General features: G+C 49.3%; 1 protein-coding gene across 1 annotated transcript in view; it reads right to left on the bottom strand.

Moving 5' to 3' along the window:
• Positions 1-8,270: 8,270 nt before the first annotated feature.
• LOC130402176 (ubiquitin carboxyl-terminal hydrolase 43-like) overlaps positions 8,271-22,893 on the bottom strand; it is a 56,846-nt gene continuing 42,223 nt past the window's right edge. Inside the window, exons 11-16 of the mRNA XM_056606308.1 lie at positions 17,499-17,628; positions 15,651-15,972; positions 14,805-14,963; positions 9,241-9,414; positions 8,365-9,162; positions 8,271-8,323 (exon numbers count right to left, since the gene is read on the bottom strand). Coding sequence (XP_056462283.1) covers positions 8,271-8,323; positions 8,365-9,162; positions 9,241-9,414; positions 14,805-14,963; positions 15,651-15,972; positions 17,499-17,628 — 1,636 coding nt within the window. The remainder of the gene's footprint in view (positions 8,324-8,364; positions 9,163-9,240; positions 9,415-14,804; positions 14,964-15,650; positions 15,973-17,498; positions 17,629-22,893) is intronic.

Genomic DNA, 22,893 nt, shown 5'->3' with positions numbered 1-22,893 from the left:
TTTTGTTTTATTACCTGAACTGTAGCTTTCCATGCCGCCTCATGTGCCCCTTTCTATTTGATTTTGTTCTTTGATTTGGCTCCACCTCCTTCTGTGCTCCCGCCCACATTTCCGAGAACCCCTTAAGTTTCCCGTGCCCCCTGCCCTCTTCTTTTTGTTCTGGTTCCCTTGGGAAGAGGTGTTTACATTTATTTTGTGATCAAATCTTTGACCATCTTATAGTTTATCATTCTTTATATTAGTTATTTTGATTATACATTGTTTATTTGAAGTCTGGTGTAAATATCCATGCATAGATTTCAGTGTTTTGGGGAACTTTGTATTTTGTTGCGATGTCCTAGCATGCACCTGTCCCTTGTGTAGTCATGCTAGTTCCCCTCCCCCTCTGTGTGCTTCGTAGAGGAGTTGGAGTATTGTCAAGGGCACTTTCTAAGAGGAAGCTGTTTGTTAATGTTTATCTTCAGCAACCAATAAATGGACGTCGGAGTTCCCGAGTCTGGACAGAGATCGTGGGTCACGTCTTTCATTAAAAAAAAAAACACAACGCAGATTCAGCCGGTCACACATGCATAGGAGATTTCGGATGCTTTGCGGCTAGAGAGAGGTTTTGGAAGTGGCCATGCTCTCTCCAAGGGTGCAGTCACACTAGGCCATCTGGCCGTGGCCCTTGGCCGTTTTCACACCTAACCGTGCTCAACTGGCCCCATTGTTCTCTGGCCTGCGCTCACACTAGGCCATCTGGGCGTGAGCGTTTGCCGTCGCAACTGTGGCCTGGGCCACGGTAGGCTCTTGTACATACGTCATCACGTCGTAACACGTCATCACCAAGGGTCCGCTGCATGGACCATAATAAAGTCTGCCGCCAGTCAGAGTTTTAACAACAATGGACAATAACACAGAGAACACAGTTCGCACTTTGCTGAGTCTGTTGCTTATCGTCTGCCCAAATGGCTAACAGACACTCGACTTCTCTATGGGACCAACGTGAACCAACAGTTGAACCGCTTGACGCCATGTTTACCGTTTAATGGGATAGAAGGCTTGTCGCCTTTATTATGTCCATGGTCGTCGCATGGACTACAAGTCATCCAGCTCAGGTTGCATAGCCGTGCGTGTGCGCGTGTCGGCTCATTAGCATCTGTACCGTGGCGGCCCGTACCATAGCAGCACACCTCTCCCAAGTGGCCAAGTTGGCCTGGCCTGGCCAGACTGGCCACACTCACACTGGCAGATTTGAGCACGGTTAGGTGTGAAAACGGCAGGTGTAACAAGGCAAAAACGATCTTTCCCCCTCCGTTTTCCTTTGATGCGTTTCAGGAATATCTCCGTAAAGACGGACTCTTTGTGAAAACGCATCGAGCTGTACAAACGCTGTAGTAACTATATTCAAGGCGCTGGTTCTCCACAAAAAAGTAGAACGCATCAAGCCTGCGTGCATCCAGCCTGCGCGCTGTATACAAACATTCAAGTGAAGGAGGAGATAGCAGTTGTTTTTTAGATTGAATAGAAATACTTTTTAATGTACAGTAATTAAATTGACCAAGTATTGAAAGTATTTAAAGCTACAAAAATAATGCAAAAAAAAAAAATAGCTTTCAACGCAACTCTAACGTCGCTTCAGGCTTCCACATGAATCCTAACACGAAACCACATAGGTCCGGTTTTTTTTAAAACCAACCTGGGACTATGGAACTATTAGAGAACATGGTTTATTATCTTCCTAATAACATGGTTAATAAAAAAATGATTTCACCAAAAAATCGCCTCTGTGTGGACAGGGACTGAAAGACATGTTAGATGTACTTTGGGAGATACAACCGCGGATGAGCATAACTGCGAGGCGGAATCACGAGTGTCACGTTTAGTTTAGGTGGATGTTGGAGGTTTACTTTCTGGTGTATGTTGATGGATATTGCACAGATGGATATTGCAAAGATACATCTTATTATGAAACTACTTCTTCCGAGTTTAACTCTCTCTGCATCAGCAATCGGCTAGTCGGCAAACATCAGGGTGAGTAGAAAGGGACATATGTGGAACTTCTGTTCACAGACCCGCCGTGGTTTAATTAGCTGCTTGGAAATATAGATCTGTGATATCGTCTGAGTAATAGTTTATACACTTTATGGTCGGAGTGCTAGCTTGTGGAGATTGACATGACAGGGGCTATCGGAGAGTTAGCCAGTTTTAAGGCTGCCAGCCAAGTATTAAAGGTTGGGAATTGGATTTGCAAAACGCCAGCAGATTTTGAAAATACACAACTCAAATGGTCCTACCCCCTCTCCTTCAACGCTGACTCTGACTCCACCCATTCCAAGTACCTGGACGCGCAATCATGCACGAGCGCGAACACAGATGCGTGAGAGCGAGACAGGCTAGCGTAGGTTTTCGTTAAACAACATGGCAACATTAAAAAAACAACATGGGGATGGTGGCGTCTTGTCTGCCATGGAAATTGTCTTCTACTGCTAGGTCCAAATGTGGATTAACTAGTTCCAGTAGCTACCGCAGGATAACAACAAACAGGAGCTTGCTCTGGGTCACGAGTACTGCACGAAGGGGTCGCGCGCGGGGCGCGGGGGAGGGGGAGTGCAGTACGACCGTTTGATTGACGTACTTACTGTCCAATGCAACTCGGTGGCTCTGGAAATCATTGGCTGGAGTTTTTCGAGCCCTGCCCGTTCCACAGATGATTTACTTGTTTAATTTTCATGTCAGTACTTCTAACTCAGTGGCTGTAAGTGGGTTATGATAAGGATTTCAAGTAATTCTGCAAAAATGGCCAAAAAAGCGAATTCCATACCCAACCTTTAAGGGCTGGTGTCCTATTCAATTCCTAGCCTGTGGAAATTTATGATTACCCAAGCGGCCTTGGCCCTATATAATTCATTACTGCAGCCAGGGGCAATGCAGTACGATCCTCCCTTAGACCTGGTTGTTTGCTTTTCCGTAGCCATTTCAGCGAGCCTCAGAGTCTGACTGATTACCTGCTATGGCTGCTAGAGCCACAGAGTAGGTTACCATGCCAGTGATGTAGCTGATTGTTGAAATCCAACATGGCGGCGTCCCTTAACATAAACAACACTTTCACCGTACAATTGTATCCCTTTTACCAAGTTCAGCCATTTTTAGTTATTGTATACATCTGTTACATTTGTTATATCATTAAACTTCAAATTTCAGTTCAGTTCATCTTTAACACTCAATGCATTTATATTCTGCAGCTAACCTGCATTCTGCCAGCCTGTGTCACACCTGTTTCCTTGGCTCTATCTCTCTCTGTATGGGGCGTCCATCTCTCTACACTTCACCTGCAGGTCCTGCCCCCTAAGGCACAGCCACAAGACACTACGGACGTTTTCAATGTCTTGTGGCCGTGTACTTTTATATGATGTGTATTTTATATTATATAAAATACTTTTTCAGACGCAGGTACACTGATAGGAGGTCAGTTTAAGAGTTTTCTCTCTCAAACACTCAATCTGAGGTGTTCAGAGCAGAACTTCACCCACCAGTCGCCACCACCCGCCTCTGAATCGTCTCTGTATCGTAGGTTACCTGTACGATGGGGTGAGGGATCAGATGTACCCCATGGGGGGTTACGATGGGGGGGTTTAACTTTATAGCAGGAGCCCCAGGGGAGAGTGAACTGACAAACTAAAGTGTGTCCCTGTTTCATGCACTGAATTGAATCCAAGACATCTGTGAGTCCTGACAAAACAAACTTGATGGAAAAAGAGGACAAGAAGAGGGTTGAAGTAAATGAAGCTGTGAGAGAGGTTGTGTGAGAAGTTCCTTTTGTTTAATTAGCATTTTAAATCAGTCCATCTGCCATCACAGAGCTAGCTCTATGAATAACCCTTATTATCATCACCTACATTCAGTCCAAACTCATCCTCCCAATAAGCTCCATCATCAGGCGATGTCATCCTCACCTCACACCCCCCCTCACCATTCATACCAGACATGTACTTCAAGGTAGAAAAAAAAAAGGTTGACGGAGGCTGACGGAGGCCGATGGAGGCTGTCAGAGGCTCGCTACCAGAGACGTTATGAGTGATTATGAGGTGTTGGAGGGCCACTAAGGGAGGGATCATTGGGACTGCCGCCCCAGGGCTCCCTGAGGCCAGCTCCCCCTGCCTCCATTCACCGGCCCGGAGGCCCTGAGGCCAGCCCCCTGAGGCCCATGAGGCCCTAATGCCAGCCCCTGAGGCCCCGTGGCCAGCCCCCTGAGGCCAGCCCCCTGAGGCCAGCCCCCTGAGGCCTGGAGGTAGGACCCCTGAGGCCAGCCCCCTGAGGCCAGCCCCCTGAGGCCAGCCCCCTGAGGCCCTGAGGCCAGCCCCCTGAGGCCAGCCACCTGAGGCCAGCCCCCTGAGGCCAGCCACCTGAGGCCAGGCCCCTGAGGCCAGCCCCCTGAGGCCCTGAGGCCAGCACCCTGATGCCCTGAGGCCAGCCCCCTGCCTCCATTCCCCCCCGTCCCTCACTACTCTGAGTGTCAGTGTCTCTCCGTGCTGAATGAAGGCAACGCTACAGCGTGTGTGAGAGAGCGTTGTGTGTTTGTCTCTGTACGGAGCTGTGTTTGTGTGCTCTGGTGACACGTGAACGCACAAACACACAAACTGGTGTGTGGGATGGTCGGGGATTTTTACATACACAGACAAGTCTTAACTTATATTTGCATATCAATAAATAGCCAAAAAACATCTCTTCATTTGACCTGTCTTTTCACATCCTGGTATATCCGGCCCCTATGAGGGGTTCAACTGAGCAGGATTAGTTGTGATATTCTGAAAGAAACTAAATTCATTTAAAAATGCAACAATAACAAAGTGAGACATGGCACAGATACTCCGAAAGACCCATGACGAGGACCTATTCCTCCATCACATGACAAGGACCTATTCCTCCATCACATGACGTAGACCTATTCCTCCATCACATGAAGTAGACCTGTTCCTCCATCACATAACGTAGACCTGTTCCTCCATCACATGACGTAGACCTGTTCCTCCATCACTTGACGTAGACCTATTCCTCCATCACATGAAGTAGACCTGTTCCTCCATCACATGACTTGGATCTATTCTCCATCACATGACATAGACCTATTCTCCATCACATGACGTAGACCAATTCTCCATCACATGACGTAGACCTATTCCTCCATCACATGACGTGGATCTATTCTCCATCACATGATATAGACCTATTCATGATATAGACCTATCACATGACGTAGACCTATTCTCCATCACATGACGTAGACCTATTCCTCCATCACATGACGTGGACCTATTCCTCAATCACATGACGTAGACCTGTTCTCCATCACATGACGTAGACCTATTCCTCCATCACATGACGTAGACCTGTTCTCCATCCCATGACGTAGACCTGTTCTCCATCACATGACGTAGACCTGTTCCTCCATCACATGACGTAGACCTGGTCCTCCATCACATGACATGGATCTATTCTCCATCACATGACGTAGACCTATTTTCCATCATATGACGTAGACCTAATCCTCAATCACATGACGTAAACCTGTACCTCAATCACTTGACGTAGACCTATTCCTCAATCACATGACGTAGACCTGTTCCTCCATCACATGACGTAGACCTATTCTCCATCACATGACGTAGACCTACTCTCCATCACATGACGTAGACATCCCTGTCTGGCCCTGGATCTCATCTCGAGCTCTAAAAGTAACAACCTCAACTTTACCTTTTGGGGGTGCCCTGGTGGTTCAATGGGTAGAGCGCGTACCATTAAGGCCCAGTCCTGACCGCAGAAACCCGGGTTTGATTCCTGCCCGTGGTCTTTTGCTGCATATCCTCCCCTCTCTCTCCCATACCTTCGTGTCTTACTCACTCCACATGAAAGGATAAAACCTTCAAAAATGAAAAACTTTTGCACAAACAAGTCGTTTTTCCCTCACAAAATGCCTGTATTGTCAATACGTCAAGGGCCAAGAGGAACCCCTGCACTCATTCAGGGAAATACAAACACATGAGCAGCTTTTCTAAAAACAAAACGAAGCCTATGTATTTATTTATATTGATTTATAGCGTTGAAGTCAAGGGCTGCTTGTCTGACTCACTGAGCTACTACCTGCTCCTGACGGGCTGTCTCATAGAGTGGGCATCGCATCCCACCTTACTGTATCGTGCAGACTCTCCAAGCCTGCCCATTATTTTGAGCTAGACTCCATATGAACAGTATGTATCTAACATTAATGGAAGCACATTGTGAGCAGGGTTGTGATCTGTTTGACAGCCTGGTCTTCCATTCCTAGCGACGTGCAGCCTGTCCTGAGCAGGCAGCTCAGTGCGGCCGAGCAGCTGTTATTGCTCTGGTTCCTGCCACAACGCATGAAAATCAACACGTAATGAGGAGACAGGGGAGAGGGAAAGCACTGATGGGAAAATAGCCTTCATTTTCAAACCCTCTCTTCCAACGGAACTGTTAAAAAAAGAGAGTGTGCTTTGTCATGGCTATTTTCAAACCAATTTGAAGTTATTTTATTTGAGATAAACAACTGCTCTTTTAAATATTTCCTTTCTAGCTTTACCAGTATTTTTGAACATATTTTTTGAAAAGTAATTTGTTATATACTGCCTGGTTCCGACAAAAATTCAAGAATGATTATTTCGGTAAATGAAAAGAGTGGACAGCCTGATGTTTCATGTTTCTGGGGGTTCAGGTGTGGGTCTGGTGGGTCAGGTCTGGTTCAGGGGGTCTGGGTCAGGTGGTCTGGGTCAGGTGGTCTGGGGGATCAGGATGTCTAGGCGATGGGCTCAGGTGGTCTGGCCGAGGACTGATGGCAACAGTTGTTATCATTATGGGTTGTCTGAGAGGCACTTGCAACAATACAAAGTAACGGATAAATGAGAACAGAAAAGCTCAAATCTTCAGACACCATTCTAGTGCAGAAAAGAGTCCAATAGTGAGACAGGTGGGCCGCAGGGTAATGAGCTGACAGCATCCTGCCTGCCTGCCCTGATGCCCCCCCAGATAGCACGGGCAGAACAATACATTCATCCTTAATTTCCACCTCATTCAGCACCCTCTCGTCCTCCCCAGTGGCACTCAGCCAATCAGCCGCCCCTGTGGTGACTGGTTTAGGGCCGTCGGAGGGGAATGACTAATTCATCCCGGTTCTGCTCTCTGAAAGCAGCACTTTCATGTCTGAAGAAGTCCCTGCCCCCAGCCAGTCAGGGGGCTGAGGTATTTTGACTCAATAAGACTTTCTGATCAATGTCGACATCAGCAGGGAAAATATCAGATGTGCTTGAAATATAAATTATGCTGGGACTTTGTCTGCGTCTGCATATGCGTGTGCATCTGTGTGCGTGTGCGTGTGCATGTGCGTGTGTCTCTATCCCCGTCTCTCTCCGTCACTGTCTCCCTCCATTGGTGGTCTTGTATTACTTGATCCTCAAGGAAACGAGGAGAAAGTGGTCAGAGCCCTTGGCTGGGCTCTTTATGTCTGGGAACATGATTGGCAGCTTGAAAAGGAGGAAGGAGAGCCCCCCTCTTAATTCTCCTGTTCAAAGGCACTTTGGACACTCTCTGATCTCTCTTCAACCATATTTACCCCTACTTAAATCCAAGCCAACCAGACATTAAAGTCATCCATAAACATTAGGCTGTGACTATGACACACATAGAAAGGTGTTAGTGAATATTCATTCCACCAGGAGACGCTAGTGAACGTGTCCTTGCTCAAAACGTCTCGTTAGAAAACCTCTGGCCAACTCTAGTTCACAGAACCTGTGATTCTGGACCGCACCCCCAAACCGGTCCCCTGAGAAAGAGGTCCCAGTGGGGGTCCGACATTCCAGGTTCAGAACCTTCGAAACCTTGACCTGGGACATGGAGCCTGGAGCCTTCCCGCTCCACTGGAGCTCTGAGGTGGAGATCAGAGCAGAGCCGGGCCCCCAACAGGACCAGGGGGGGCTCAGAACCGGACCCCCAGGCCGGGGCCCTGTCGGCCCAGGGAGGTGGTGCTGTACTGGGTCCTCGGGAGTGGCTCGCAGCCTGGCTTCTCCGCCAAGCGGCGGAGCAGGTGCTGGTGGTGCTGCAGGGGGTGATGCTGCAGGGGGTGGAGGGGCTGGTGCTGGAGGGGGTGGTGCTGCAGGGGGTGGAGGGGCTGGAGGGGGTGGAGGCCGAGCTCCCCGCTCCGCTGCAGCGAGGTGCAGCGCCGCAGGCTCTGGTCTGGCCCCCCCGGGAGGCTGCTGGAGCTGAGGGTGCGCGTGATGTCAGCGGCGGGGTTGTCGCCGTGGTGACGGTGCGTCTGGGTCGTCCCGCGGGCCTGAGTGCCGCCGCGGGCTTCTTCGCCGCCGCTTAGCGTGCCGTTGGACAGCGACAGCTGGGTCAGGGGCCCGCCGGGGGCCCGGCCCGGGGGCCCGCTGGCCCGGATCAGGCTCTCCACCGCCGTGGGGGGGGGGCCGCCACGGGGGGCGTCCCGCCGCATGGAGGGGGGTCTGAGGGGGGACAGCAGGATCTCCTGGCTCCGCTGCTTCCTGTCAAGCGCGGCGTGGAGCAGGTCCCTCTGCAGGGGGGGCCCTGGGGGGCCGGTCTGGAGGGGGGGCCCCGCGGGGCCCATGTGGGCTCTGGACCGCCGCAGGGTGGAGTCCCGGCTCGGGGGGGCGCTGTGGCTCACGTGGCCCCCCAGGATGGCCCCTCTCAGCTGGGGGTCCGCGGCCCGGCCCGGGTCCCGGGGCGGGCGGGGCCAGCCCGGCTCCTCCGGGATCTTGGGGGTCCTCTCAGACCCCCCCGCTCTGCTCTGCCCCTCCGGTCTGCGGGGAGAGGGGCTTCCCCCTCCGGCCCCCCCACCGGGGCCACAGCCTGGCTCCCCCCACCCCCCCTCGGAGGCCACGCCCCTCACGGCAAGAGGGGGCGTGGCCACCAGGGCGACGATGGGCTCCCTGGAGCAGCGCGGACGACGCCCGGACTCCAGGTACTCCACCAGCGGGACGGGGGTCTGGGCGGGGGTCTGGGGGGGTCTGGAGCGCTCCCGGGCCCCCAGGGACCAGCGCAGCGGCAGGACCTTGCTCAGGGCCTCCCGGGTCCGGGTGGGAGACCTCATACTGAGGGACCGGACCCGTGGCCCCCGGAACCCCTGCGGTGTGGACGGCTCCGGGGCGGGGCCTGGAGGGGCCACAGAGACCACATTAGTGTGAGGTACAGGACACACACAGACACACGCACTGTGGCGGCGGTACTCACTGGTCTCTGCTGGTCTGGAGGACTCCTCTCTGAACACCGGCAGCTCAGGGGAGTCGGCGGGGGGCAGGGGTCCCGGGGGGGCCCCCAGCGACCCGGCCGATCCCAGGCTGTCTCTCTGGCTGCTCTCCCGGAGCCGCACCAGCCAGTGGTCCGACGCTGAGGAGCTGGTGGACCCTGGAAGACAAGCAGGACCACCGGCCCCCCATCAGACCTCCTCAAGCTGAATACACAGCTCAGACTCAGTCCCGCGGTGGGACTCAGGAGACTGAAGAGACTTAGGAGACTGAAGAGACTGAAGAGACTGAAGAGACTGAAGAGACTCAGGAGACTCAGGAGACTCAGGAGACTCAACAGACTCAGGAGACTCAGGCAACTCAGGAAACTGAAGTGACTCAGGAAACTCAGGAAACTCAGGAGATTCAAGGTGTATCTCTGCTCCCTGGCTCTCTATACATTTTATCCTGCGCATGGTGTCTCATAAATGTTCTGGTTTTGTTGTGGTTGCCTGAGTGAAGGACTGGTCTGTGTGTGTGCGGCCCTTTCCTCGCTGCATACCTTTACAGCACTTCTTTTGACCGTCACAGCCTTCTGCTCATAGTGAAGCAGACTTATTGATATCTCTGGGATTCCTCACACAAAGGGAACACGAAAAAGGAACCTTCACTCAACGAAGCGTGAACTCTTCTAAGATGAGTCCCTGAGTGGATGATTAAGAGAACTTGTGGCTTGATTTTCAGGGTAGCTGACTGTTAACAATGAAACAAAAGGAACAGAGTGGTCTGAAACTATGACAACCGAGTGGTCTGGGCGTGGGCATCAGAGAGGGCACAACCAAACAAAACCCAAATCACTGGGTGGGCTGGAGGCGCTGGGACCTGTTGTATTGTGACTCAAGTTTCAGTTCAATATCTATGAGAATATGTGAGTAGAGCCTTGCAATATGCTGTCTTTCCAGTCCAGAAGCTAATTTGATATTTGATTGGCAGCCCCTGACCTTACATTTCTTAAATCAAAATGATTGCCAGTCAGAGGGGGTCCAATCATGCGGTGACAGCAATCGGGAACACAGAGTTGTTGTGACAGGTGGCTCACAGCGTTTGTTTTCAACGTTTTGACGTGCCAATCAAAGACTGGTGCGTTCGCTAACGTACCAAAACAAAGCATCACCTTCACCTTTGATCAGACTGGGTCTAACTACAGGTGTGTGAGCTCTGAGCCCCAGACTGGGTCTACCTACAGGTGTGTGAGCTCTGAGCCACAGACTGGGGCTACCTACAGGTGGAGGAGCTCTGAGCCCCAGACCGGGTCTACCTACAGGTTGAGGAGCTCTGAGCCCCAGACTGGTGCTGTGTTCAAATATCCATACTATCCGTACTTACTAGCCTTAGTTTGAGTACGTAGGGCGTTCCAATTCAGATCGGGCGAAAATAAGTTTACTGAAAGGACCCGGATGGTGTACTCAAAACGGTGGATCGAGTGTGGATCGATGTACACTTTTCGTACTCAACGGCAGCCTTCTTAGCTACGTATGCTGCGTTTTAAAGGTCCCATGACATGCTATTTTATGTATTCTTTAATATAGGTATTAGTGGGCAACTAACACAGTATTCAAAGACGTTCCCGAAATTCAGCCGTGGTGCAGAGTTACAGCCACTCCGAGCCAGTCGCACATTGAGCTTCCCCCAAATGCGCTGTTTTGGTGTTTGTAGCTATAATGCAAATGAGGAGGAGCGAGGCGGGTCAAGGAGGAGGGTGGGGGTGTGGCCCTGAGCAGCTTGCAGCCACGGTACCATGCGCTCTGTTTACAGTGGATGTATTGCAACTCGCAAGGGCGAGGCAGACACAGCCTTTAGCCGTGTTCTGTAAATATTCTAGAACACACGGGAGTCCTGGAGCTCTATATCGTAATATTATCATATAGCCTACATAGATATCTATATCATATAATATATATTATCACGGCCAAAAGCTGTGTAAGTCGATTTTATGAATCTCAAACGACCGCGTTGAGTTCTCCGACGTTCCTGGTTCTTCAACGTCCACATCAATGTGAAGTAGACTAAACCGCGACAAGGAGGAGAAAGGGATTGTTGCCGGGCAGCGCTTAGGCACCTCCGCCTCCGGCGGTGGTCCCTCAGCGGGGCTCAAGCGGGAGACATTCGCCGCCAACAATCCCTTTCTCCTCCATGTCGTGGTTCATGTTCTTGAGGGAGTCAAAGCCAAAGTTCCTTCCCCCCAATTCATTCTCAACCTTGGCTGAGATAACCCCCACTACGAGTCTCGTTGTAGAAATACCAGAGACGAGAGTCCGACGTGTTATGCGCCATAACACCAAAAGCAGAACGGTTATCCAAATAACAAGGAAGTGTACAACACTTGCGTTACAGTCCTGGAGCTCTATATCTAAATAATATCATATAATACATAGATATCTATATCATATAATACATATTATCACGGCCAAAAGCTGTGTGCGCCTCCAGACGATATTATGAATCACAAACGACTTTGTCGGGTTCTGCGACGTCTCTGGTTCTTCCACTTTCACCACAACCTGAAGTAGACTGAACCGCACGCTGCCTGCTACCGGCTGCCCGCTGCCGGGCGATGGTGCCTCGCGGCAACCGGCGGCATGTCGCAGTTCATGTACTTCAGCGAGTCAAAGCCAAAGTTCCTTTCCCCCAATTCCTTCTCAACCATGGCTCAGATAACCCCCACGACAGTCTCGTTGTGGAAATACAAGAGACGTCAAAGAACCGAGAAGAAACACTTGCGTTACAGTGTGTGTATTCACACACACACATGTGGCGCTCGCACGGTCGTGTCTCATTGGCGGGCCAACGTCTCTGGGCGGGCCAGGCAGAGTAAGGGGATGCTTTATGACGTCCAAAATAAAGACATTCCAAATCAGCGCGCTTGAGCCTCCGTTTTTTCAAAGGCGAGCAGAACAGCTAGTGCTCGTTTTACACCAAATGCGAGTTTTAGCCACTGGGGGACCATAGGCAGGCTAGGGGAACTCATATTTATGTTAGAAAACCTCATAAAGTGAGATTTTCGTGTCATGGGACCTTTAATATCCATCCGTCTCGGAGGTCCGAGGACGTTGCCTAGCAACACGCACAAACACGCCCCTTTTCCTCGGACGGCGAACACGCCATCTCGGTTGAACTCAGTGATGACCGAGCAAAATTTACGAGACGGAATTCAAGATGGCTGCGCCCATTGTGACTTGAAGTATGAACTGTTTTCAATGTGCTTGGACCACTTTGGTGGTTTAAACGGCAATTTCAATCACTCGTCTTACTGCAATACCTTACTGCGTCCGTATCTCTGCCTATGGCCTATAGCCTACTTATTTTGGAGCGCCTGGTCCTCTGCCAATGCTACCGCGACAACAGCTTTCCGGGTGGCGTCCATATTTTCCTCCAACGGCCGAGCGAAATAATAAAACTCTTGAAGTGTATGCGTGGCGTCAGATCCGAGATCCGAGTCGGCTCGCAGAGAATACTCGAACGCAGCAGTAGCTGAAGAGGGCGGAGCCTGGCTGAGCCGAAGTCGGCGCATTTTCCACATAGCCTGCATTAATAGAGTCATTTTGTAGTTTTTATAGCTTTTATAGCTTTGTATAGTTGCTCGGCGTAAAGAGTTCAACGTTCAAAGCGGGATGTTTATTGCGGGGGAAGAGCCGCGGCGGCAGACTAGATCGTAATTTCCGGTTAGTACACCATGGAGTATTCGATTTGGAACAACACTGACATCTGAAAATTAGTGCACTTAGTGAGTACGGATAATGTAAAGTGTGTGTTTAAGTGTACTCATGGAAGTATGGATATTGGAATACAGCATTGGTCTACCTACTGGTGTGTGAGCTCTGAGCCCCAGACTGGGTCTAACTACAGGTGTGTGAGCTCTGAGCCCCAGACTGGGTCTACCTACAGGTGTGTGTGCTCTGAGCTCCAGACTGACCCCAGCAGTGCTGCAGGTTGTTTCAGCGTCATTATCATACATTAGCAGAACACAAAGACCCCTGAAATGCCTGTCAGCCCTTAGAGCTGAGCCAGGCTCCGGTGAGACATAAATCATCGGGGAGGAGGAGGAGAAGGAGGTGGAGGAGGAGGAGAAGGAGGTGGAGGAGGGAGGGCAGGAGAAGGGTAGAGAAGTAAAGCTGGAGTAGAAGGAGATAAGGAAGGTGGAGGAGGATGAGGAGGATAGAGAAATTTAAGGCGGAGGAGGTGTTGGAGGTTGAAGTGAGTGGCGGTGTGGATATAAGGATGTTTGGAAATAAATTTATGTAAATCAACTGTAAAGTTCTGGTCAGGAATTGAACGTACGTAAACGTTAAAGTCTTTCAAAAGATAGTTTTTCCTATTCAGCATGTGTAGCTCTGTTTGAATGAGTCAAGGTCCAGGACTCATTTCTCCTCCCATCTTATTCCAGTCAGATTCCTGGCGGTTCTCCTTGAAATCGCAGTGAGAATGAGAACAATACAAATACAATACCCGGTTTCTATTCAACCTGAACTTTAGATATTTATGCTTAAATTCTCTTCTGACACCCATATTTCAGATCTGGGATTAAGAACATACGTACTTATACAATTTATGGACGTTTAGGACGGGAGCGATTGGGTGGAGGGTGGACTAGTGTAACAGGTGGAAGAGGTAGACTAGTGTAACGGGTGGAGGGACCAGTGTAACGGCTGGAGGGTGGACGAGATTAAAGTATCGGGAAGTTGGACTACTGTAATGGGTGGAGGAGGTTGACTAGTGTAATGGGTGGAGGAGGGTGGAGGGACTAGTGTAACGGGTTGAGGATGGACTAGATTAAAGGATGGAGATGGTGGACTAGTGTAACGGGTGGGGGAGGTGGACTAGTGTAACGGGTGGAGGAGGGTGGAGGGACTAGTGTAACGGGTGGAGGATGGACTAGATTAAAGGATGGAGATGGTGGACTAGTGTAACGGGTGAAGGAGGTGGACTAGTGTAACAGGTGGAGGAGGTGGACTAGTGTAACGGGTGGAGGAGTTGGACTAGTGTAACTGGTGGAGGAGTTGGACTAGTTTAACCGGTGGAGGAGGGTGGAGGGACTATTGTAGCGGGTGGAGCAGGGTTGAGGGACTAGTGTTACGGGTGGAGGAGGTGGACTAGGGTAACGGGTGGAGGAAGTGGACTAGTGTAGCGGACGGATGAGGGTTGAGGGACTAGTGTAACAGTGGAGGAGGTGGACTAGTGTATCACCGTCTACCAACTGCACCGTCCGTCAACAGATGACTGAAGGCGTGGCTGACGGATGGGCATAGAGGCATACGCCCAAGCATACGCGATCTGATTGGATGACGGATCCATGGCTGCCTGAAAAGTTGAAAAATGTTAAACTTTCTTGATGGAGCCGATGGATCCAACGGAACGGATGGATCCACAATGCATTGCGGCTCCGCCCCATTCAAAGTCAATGGGATCCGTCAACGGACGGATGCAGTGGGCAAGAGGGTGGAGGAGGTGCACTAGTGTAATGGGTGGAGGAGGTGGAGGGACTAGTGTAGCGGGTGGAAGGTGCAGGCTGACCTGAGGTGGAGGAGCTGGCAGACCAGCGTGGCACCGTGTTGCGGCGCTGGTAGAAGAGGATGTAGGCGCCACGAGTCACCACATCCCCGTGGGGGGCGGGCTCGGCACTGCTGTCGTCGTAGCTGTACCACTGGCCGTCCACCGAGTTCCTGCAGAACGCTGCACACACACGCCAATCAGCCTTGCTCGTGAACCACACGCCAACCAGCCTCCACTTGTGAACACACGCCAATCAGCCTCTGCTCATTAACCACACGCCAACTCAAAAGTCCTCTTAATATTAAAAAAACATCAAGAGTCGACTCAGCAAAATGAATGCACCAAGGTTGTGTTTGGATTATAAAATCTGGGATATGGCAAATTAATTGAGAATCAAAACAGACTCAAAGTTAAACAGAGTCTGACTCAACATGCTTTTGAAACCATCAACATTGGGATTGTTTATGATTTATGCAATCAGTGATGACTTAACTGTCAACATTGAGTAATCAACATGTTCTTTTCTCCACCTAATTAATTAGGCACCAGGATAAACACTTCAGAAACAGCCTTAGTAACAGTCAATTAGAAACCATGATCACAGACACTAGACTATGCGTCACTTGGCCCATATTAGATATACGTTATGGGATATCTGGATATATTGCTATGTCATATGATATGCTATGATATACTATGTTATTCTATATAATATGCTATTTTATGTGAAGCTAGAAGTTGTGCTACGCTCCACTAGGTCCTGCTAGCTGCTCTACCTGTGTAGTGACCACCATGCAGCCCCCCGTGGTGGTTGCACACGCCATACAGGTCCTGCTACGCTAGACTAGGTCCCGCTGGCCGCTCTACCTGTGTAGTGGCCGCCATGCAGCCCACCCTGGTGGTTGCACACGGCGTACAGGTCGTAGAGGTAGTTGGCGGGGGCGGGGTCGGGCAGGGCCGTGCTGGCAGCGGATTGGCCGCGGTTCCTCTTGACCACGTGGGGCGCCATGTCCAGGCCGGCCAAGGGGAAGGACACCAGCGTGGTGAGCTTGGTGCGGCGCTCGGCCGCCTGCCGGAAGCGCTTGAGGTGCAGGATGAGGATGTCGGGCAGCGTCCACAGGCTCATCTGGACCACGCCCTGCTGCAGCTGCCGGCAGTGGGGGCAGCGCCACGCATCGTCAGGGGCCAGCTTGGGGGGAGATGGATGGAGCAAGAGGGGAACAGAGAGATGTGGAGAAATATTTGATAAGGTAAGGGGAACATCAAATCTTAATAATTCCTTTGCCATTTTGTCAGGTTACTAAAATAAGACTTATTTACTGCATTTAGTCAATCAGGTTTTGGCCACGGTGCTGTAGTGGGGTGTGTAGTAGGGTGTGTAGTATAGTGTGTAGTAGGGTGTGTAGTAGGGTGTGTAGTAGGGTGTGAAGTAAGGTGTGTAGTAGGGTGTGAAGTAGGGTGTGTAGTATAGTGTGTAGTAGAGTGTGTAGTAGGGTGTAGTATAGTGTGTATTAAGGTGTGTAGTAGAATGTGTAGTAGAGTGTGTAGTAGGATGTGTAGTCGGGTGTGTAGTAGCGTGTGTAGTAGAGTGTGTAGTAGGGTGTGTAGTAATATAATGTTCATTAGGAGTTAAAGCCTGCTTTGCTCTGGAAGTTGCACGTTACAATGGCAGAATACGGTTTAACTCCCTCTATAAACACACAGGTGAGCGACGTTTGACCTCGGGTCGTGCTCGGTGAGCACACAGTCAGTATTAAACACAGAATACAGCATCACACACAACATGAGCAGCTAGTGATGTTTAAGGCTTCTCAAAAATAAAGCTCTCCCACAGAGCCCCCTCCTTCCTAGAACTGAAACAGATCTTTATTTAACCTCATAGTGTTCGAGGTAGTTAATTAGTAAGTGATTGCTACAGATCACTAATAGGCCAGCTGAGCTCAATGATTGTTGTTGTTTAGTTAACCAGGTGTCCAATAAGACCTGGAATAACATCTCTCCTTCTGGTAAAATAAAACCACTGAAAACGTGTTCTATACTAGACTTGTACTTCCTAATATAAAGAAATAAAGAACGAGACGGGCACTGTAAGTTCACTGTAACTTCTCCTTTCACTCTACATTAGTGTTGGCTCGTTCGTTCGCGAACCGGTTCGAATGAACAAGTCTTTAGGACGACATCATGACGACAGCTATTTACAATCTCTGCCTGTTTCCTGACCCAGGCGCTAGCGGGAGGAATGAATAGAACATAGAATAATGAAAAAACGAATGAAGTAATTTCAATGCATGAGAGAGAGAGAGAGAGAGAGAGAGAGAGAGAGAGAGAGAGAGAGAGAGAGAGAGAGAGAGAGAGAGAGAGAGAGAGAGAGAGAGAGAGAGAGAGAGAGAGAGAGAGAGAGAGAGAGAGAGAGAGAGAGAACGGAGGAATTTCTGAAAGCTTTCTCATTCAAGATGTAATTTCTATAGTACAGGGCCACTGTATGCAGTTTCCGGGGCCGTCTGAGTCCTCGTCTGGCGATGGTTCCCCGACACTCACCCTGATCCTCTACGGCATAGAACAACAGCAGCACCCCTTCATGAGTCCCCCCGTAGACCCTCGAAAGGTTATGCTGTTGTTTGTCTCACTGGCCTTAAATGCACTGGAGCCGTGTGGAATGATGGATTTAGAGTCCAACTCCCCCCGGGGAGGAGGCGGGTCGCCGTGGCAACATACCTGCTCCTCCTTGGTGTAGAGGGAGAAGCACTCGTCCAGAGAGCAGCTGAGCTGCTGGACGTGCTGCTGCTGCTGGCCGCGCACGCTCTCCGCGTCCTTCACCACCTCCTCCTGGATGTTCCCGAACAGGCTGTGGAGACACTGCCACTCATCAGACCCCCGTCACACCATCACACCCCCGTTCAGATCCCGGTCAGACCATAGACCAGACCCCCACCAGAACCCCCTTCACAGGGGGTTGATTTCTTTGTCCTGTAATATATACATGCTTTACATTTATAGTAACAGTCAGTGAGTAAGAGGAGGAAGGAAGTGAGAGAAAGAGAAAGAGAAAGAGAGAGGAGGTTGAGAGAAAGGGATAGGGAGGAACAGAGAGAGATAGTGAGAGAGAAGGCTGAGAGAAAGAGAGGGAGGAACATAGATTTCAACGATCAAAGTTCAATGTTTTTTTATTCGTCACATGTTTGTAAATAATAACATTTTACATACAGTTAAATTAAAAGGGGTTATTTGTGCAAATTACTAAAACCTGAAATAAATAGTAATTTAAAAAGTAATTTAAATAACTTTGAGGTGAGGTGGTGCTAAAAAAATAAATAATAATATAAAAGTGCCTAGAAAATTCTGCAAGAGTGCAAAAGTGCCAGTTATAGTCCACCGGAGTTAAGCAGTCTAACTGCCTGCGGACAGACGCTCCTCCTCCTCAGTCCGCGCTTTAAGGCAAAATAGGCGTCTGCCTGACTGCAGCAGGGTCAAGAGGCCAGCACTTGGGTGAGAGGCTTCTTGCCTGATTTTCTTTGCTCTGGCCCTAACCCTCGTGCTCTATGTATCTTCCAGGTTGGGGAGGGATGACCTAATGGTTCACTCTACCACCCTCTGCAGGACAGCCCGGTCTTGTGCAGTGCAGCTTCCATACCAGGCTGATATGCAACCTGTGAGACTGCTCTCGACAGCTGCAGAGTAGAAGGATCCGATTTGGAGACCAAGTGCTTTGTGTGCAGAGACCATGAGAGGTTCCGAGTGAGGTTCACCCGCAGGTACTTAAAACTGGGGACCCTTTCCACAGGTTCTCCACTAATGTTGAGTTGGGTGAGCCCACTGCCCTGCTTCCTCCTGAAATCCACCATCTTCCATAATCCATAGTCTTGTTAATATTAAGGGCCAGGTTGTTGGTCTAAAGGTGCGAACACACCAAGCGCGTACCTCGCGTACCATGTACGCGCGTAACGCAGCTAAAATGTTGCTTGACCATTTTGTGTCAAAAATGGTCAGATACGCGCGTACGCATACGCGCGTAGATGAGACCGCCCAAACCCCCCCCCCCCCAGCCTGTGGCTGCGCTGGATTTAGGAGTCCGAGGAAGGAAACCCAAACGCCGCTGTGTTTGGGTGGATGATAGAGCTTGGATCGGGTTAGATTAAATAATCTCGGATATAAATAACAATAATCTGGTTAAATAACTTCACATGGTGTGTCTGGTGTGTTTCCAGCATTCGTAGTGTTGATCAGCAGATATATAGTCCGCCAAGACGTTGAGGTTGCTTAGCAATCAGAGACTCTGTCCATGCAAGTGAACGGAGCGTTCACTCTTCGTCATAACTATCAAACCAAACATCCTTCACATTCACCGAGCGAACATTATGCAAGTAAAATGCACATTTCTCGCTAGAAATGTTTCCATAAACGCATTTAATGGCGTAACTATGTTACTATTTCCACCCAGAATAAAGAAAGTTGCCGGCCGTGGCTGCCATGGACATGGCTGCGCTGGAGTCCGAGGTAGGAAACCCAAACGCTGTCGTGTTTGGGTGATAGAGTTTAGATCGGATTAGATTAAATAATCTCGGATATAAATAACAATAATCTGGTTAAATAACTTCACATGGTGTGTCTGGTGTGTTTCCAGCATTCGTAGTGTTGATCAGCAGATATATAGTCCGCCAAGACGTTGAGGTTGCTTATGCCGCTTTTCCACCGCACATGTAGCTCGACTCGACACGACACGACTCGACACGACTCGACACGGCAGCAGCGCGGGTGCTTTTCCACCGCAAATAGTACCTCCGGGACGTGGGCGGGGTCGTCTGCGCGAAAGGGCCGTGACGTATTTTTGTACGCGACGCAAACAACACCTACGTAACCCACACATGGACAGAACCCACATAACAACAATGGAGAACATCGATGCGATTGTATTCGTGTTCGTATTATTAGCTGGCATGTTGAAGAAGTGGAATATGTTGGCTGCGGCGCTACTATGGCTGTTCTATCGTTACCAGCATGGTTGCCATGTCGCTTTCGTGACTTCGTCACACTCTGGCCAATCAGTGGCCGGCCGTCTGCCGACGTCACCTTTTAGCATCGGCTCAGCCGCTTGGAACCTAGAGCGAGGCGGTACTAGAAAAAGCAGCCACTTGAGGTACTAGATCGCGGTGGAAACGCAAAAAAGGCGAGCTGAGTCGAGTCGAGTCGAGTCGTGTCGAGCTGGTACCATGCAGTGGAAAAGCGGCATTAGTAACCAGAGACTCTGTCCATGCAAGTGAACGGAGCGTTCCCTCTTCGTCATAACTATCAAACCAAACATCCTTCACATTCACCGAGCGAACATTATGAAAGTAAAATGCACATTTCTCGCTAAAAATGTTTCCATAAAAGCATTTAATGGCGTAACTAGTTACTATTTCCACACAGAATAAAGAAAGATGTCGGCCGTATGCTTCTGTCCAAGCTCACTACTCTCTGCCAGTGACGTCGGGTCAAGCTCAACGCTGATTGGCTATTGCGGCGCGTATGAGCGTAAAAAGTTCAATTTTTTGAACTCCTCGCGTACGCGCGTATATGTACGCGCGTATATATACGCGCGTATATGTACGCGCGTATATGTACGCGCGTATATGTACGCGCGTATATGTACGCGCGTATATGTACGCGCGTATATATACGCGCCTCAAGGCCTCTGTCACGTTAAAATTGTACCGGGGGCGAAAATTGTACCGGCCTACGTCATCGTTTGTTTACATCCTGACAACCTGCCCTGCAACAGACGACGCGGTGCAGAAAACATGTTTCCAAACGACGAAATAACATAATACAGATAGCGGATCGCTATCTGTATTATGATGGATAGCGATAACACTTGTTTTTACTTTATATTTGTATTGTATTTAATTGTTTAATCGAAACAATAAAAAAAATTGCCCGCGAAACGGGCGATCGCGTCAAATGACAAATGTTTTGCCCGCGAAACGGGCGATCGCGTCAAATGACGTAGGAGGGTTAATGAAACATAATACAGATAACGGATCGCTAGAAAACACTTGTTTTTACTTTATATTTGCATTGTATTGAATTGTTTAATCGAATTTAGCTAGTAAACTGAGTGTTATAAGCAGGTTTCATAGTCTAGAATGTTCAAGAACCTTCCTACGTGATTTGACGCGTGATTTGACGCGATCGCCCGTTTCGCGGTCAAGTTTCTTTATTGTTTCGATTAAACAATTAAATACAATACAAATACAAGTGTTATCGCTATATATCATAATTCAGATAGCGATCCGCTATCTGTATTATGTTATTTCGTCGTTTGGAAACATGTTTTCTGCATCGCGTCGTCTGTTGCAGGGCAGGTTGTCAGGTTGTCAGGATGTAAACAAACGATGACGTAGGCCGGTACAATTTTCGCCCCCGGTACAATTTTAACGTGACACCTCCACACACCCAAGTGCCCCTGACTGCAGCCCGCAGATCGAGGAGGAGCTAAATGTGGGCGGGGTTAAACGTTTAACCCATGTTTCTTTCCTCTCGGGCGCCATCTGGTGGCGGAGATCCGGCAGCACATTCTCAAACATCAATACAGCACAGCACAGCACAATGACTTACCGGTAATATGGAAAAGGGTTCATGCATTTGATAGACTTAGACATTCCTACTTTTAACTTGTCATTTCAAATGTCTTTTTTAGTATAGACACATATTATTTCGTACACTCGTACACAATTATATTAGCTAAGTCAAATAAACCAAAGACAGAAGCGGGAGAACGTATTTCCGTCTGGTCCATGATACTGCGCGGAATTTTCCTTAAATGTGGGCTGGCTTAAACGTTTAAGCCCGCCCACATTTAGCTCCTCCGCTCGAAAGCTGGAGAACGTATGATACTGCGCGGAATTGTCCTTAAATGTGGGCGGGGTTAAACGTTTAACCCCGCCCACATTTAGCTCCTCCTCGATCTGCGGGCTGCAGTCAGGGGTTACTCCACACACCGGCGCCGCAGCGTCGCGTCAAAAAGTCTGCCCCCATTATTCCGGGTGTACTAGCACACACCGGCGCCGACTAGCCGCGCGGCAGCGTTCCGCGCCGCGCCGCCCAACTACTCTTCGAGACAATGTACTATTCCCGAGCGTCGACGCCCCTGAAAAAGCGCTTTGTAAAAGCTGGTTTGTACATCCCGGGTCCCGTAGGCACCTCCATATCTACCCTTCACCACTGGATGTCGCCCTCTTTCGTTTGTGATAAACAATTACGAGAATGGACGATGAGAGACTGGTCGTCGAGGTGGAAAAATATGTCGAATTGTATGACCAAAGTTCCCGTCATTACAAGGACAACTCCAAAAAGGTCATTGCCTGGCGAGCCATAGCTCTGGAGATTGGATCTTCAGGTGAGAAATCAACAATGGTGGACTAATTACCCAAACCATTAATCATAATGGGAAATAGACGAAATCAAGTCACATATAATCACACCATGTAGGTAGAAACCAGATTAATATTTTTTTATTTAAGGCAAGGCAACTTCATTCATATAGCACTTTTAATACATGAAGCAGACTCAAAGTGCTTCACATAGAAACATTCTCATACAATAAAATAGATAAGTAAAAGGAAACACAGGCAAAGCTCAAATACATTGTCATGTAATAACTCTCTCTGGTATCAGATCATGTATTAACTGTCTCTCTGGATTTAGGGAAAAATAACATTAAGTGTCTCGAGCACTCAAATAAAATACACTGGCTACTGAATCCAGCACAGCAATAACATCACTGTATTTATCCCGAGGGATAAAAAAAAGTATATATATGCAAAAGAGTATACCAGAGAGGGATAATAACTAGATTATAGGTCATCATATAGGCTGCACCATATGGTTCTGCCATTGCACACTTAGTAGCGAATTGAGATATTGGCGTGCCTCTCAGGATCTGCACGGAGCTCCTGGACCAGATTGTGGCATACCCCCTGTTCTTGTCTCCGTTCATTGATGGGGTGCACACCCTTCTTCTTCTCCTTGCTCCTTGCAGGAGAAGAAGGGCAGCCCCCCTCTGTCTGGCAACAGTTATTTGTTCTGTTGAAATAAAAAAAACTCAATAAAATGTAAAAGAGCTTGCTCAATT

The sequence above is a fragment of the Gadus chalcogrammus genome, chromosome 2 (assembly GCF_026213295.1).
Source record: "Gadus chalcogrammus isolate NIFS_2021 chromosome 2, NIFS_Gcha_1.0, whole genome shotgun sequence".
NCBI classification, from domain to species: Eukaryota; Metazoa; Chordata; class Actinopteri; order Gadiformes; family Gadidae; genus Gadus; species Gadus chalcogrammus.
Note: the sequence above shows the minus strand (reverse complement) of the source record. Positions and strands in the feature narration are given on the sequence as shown.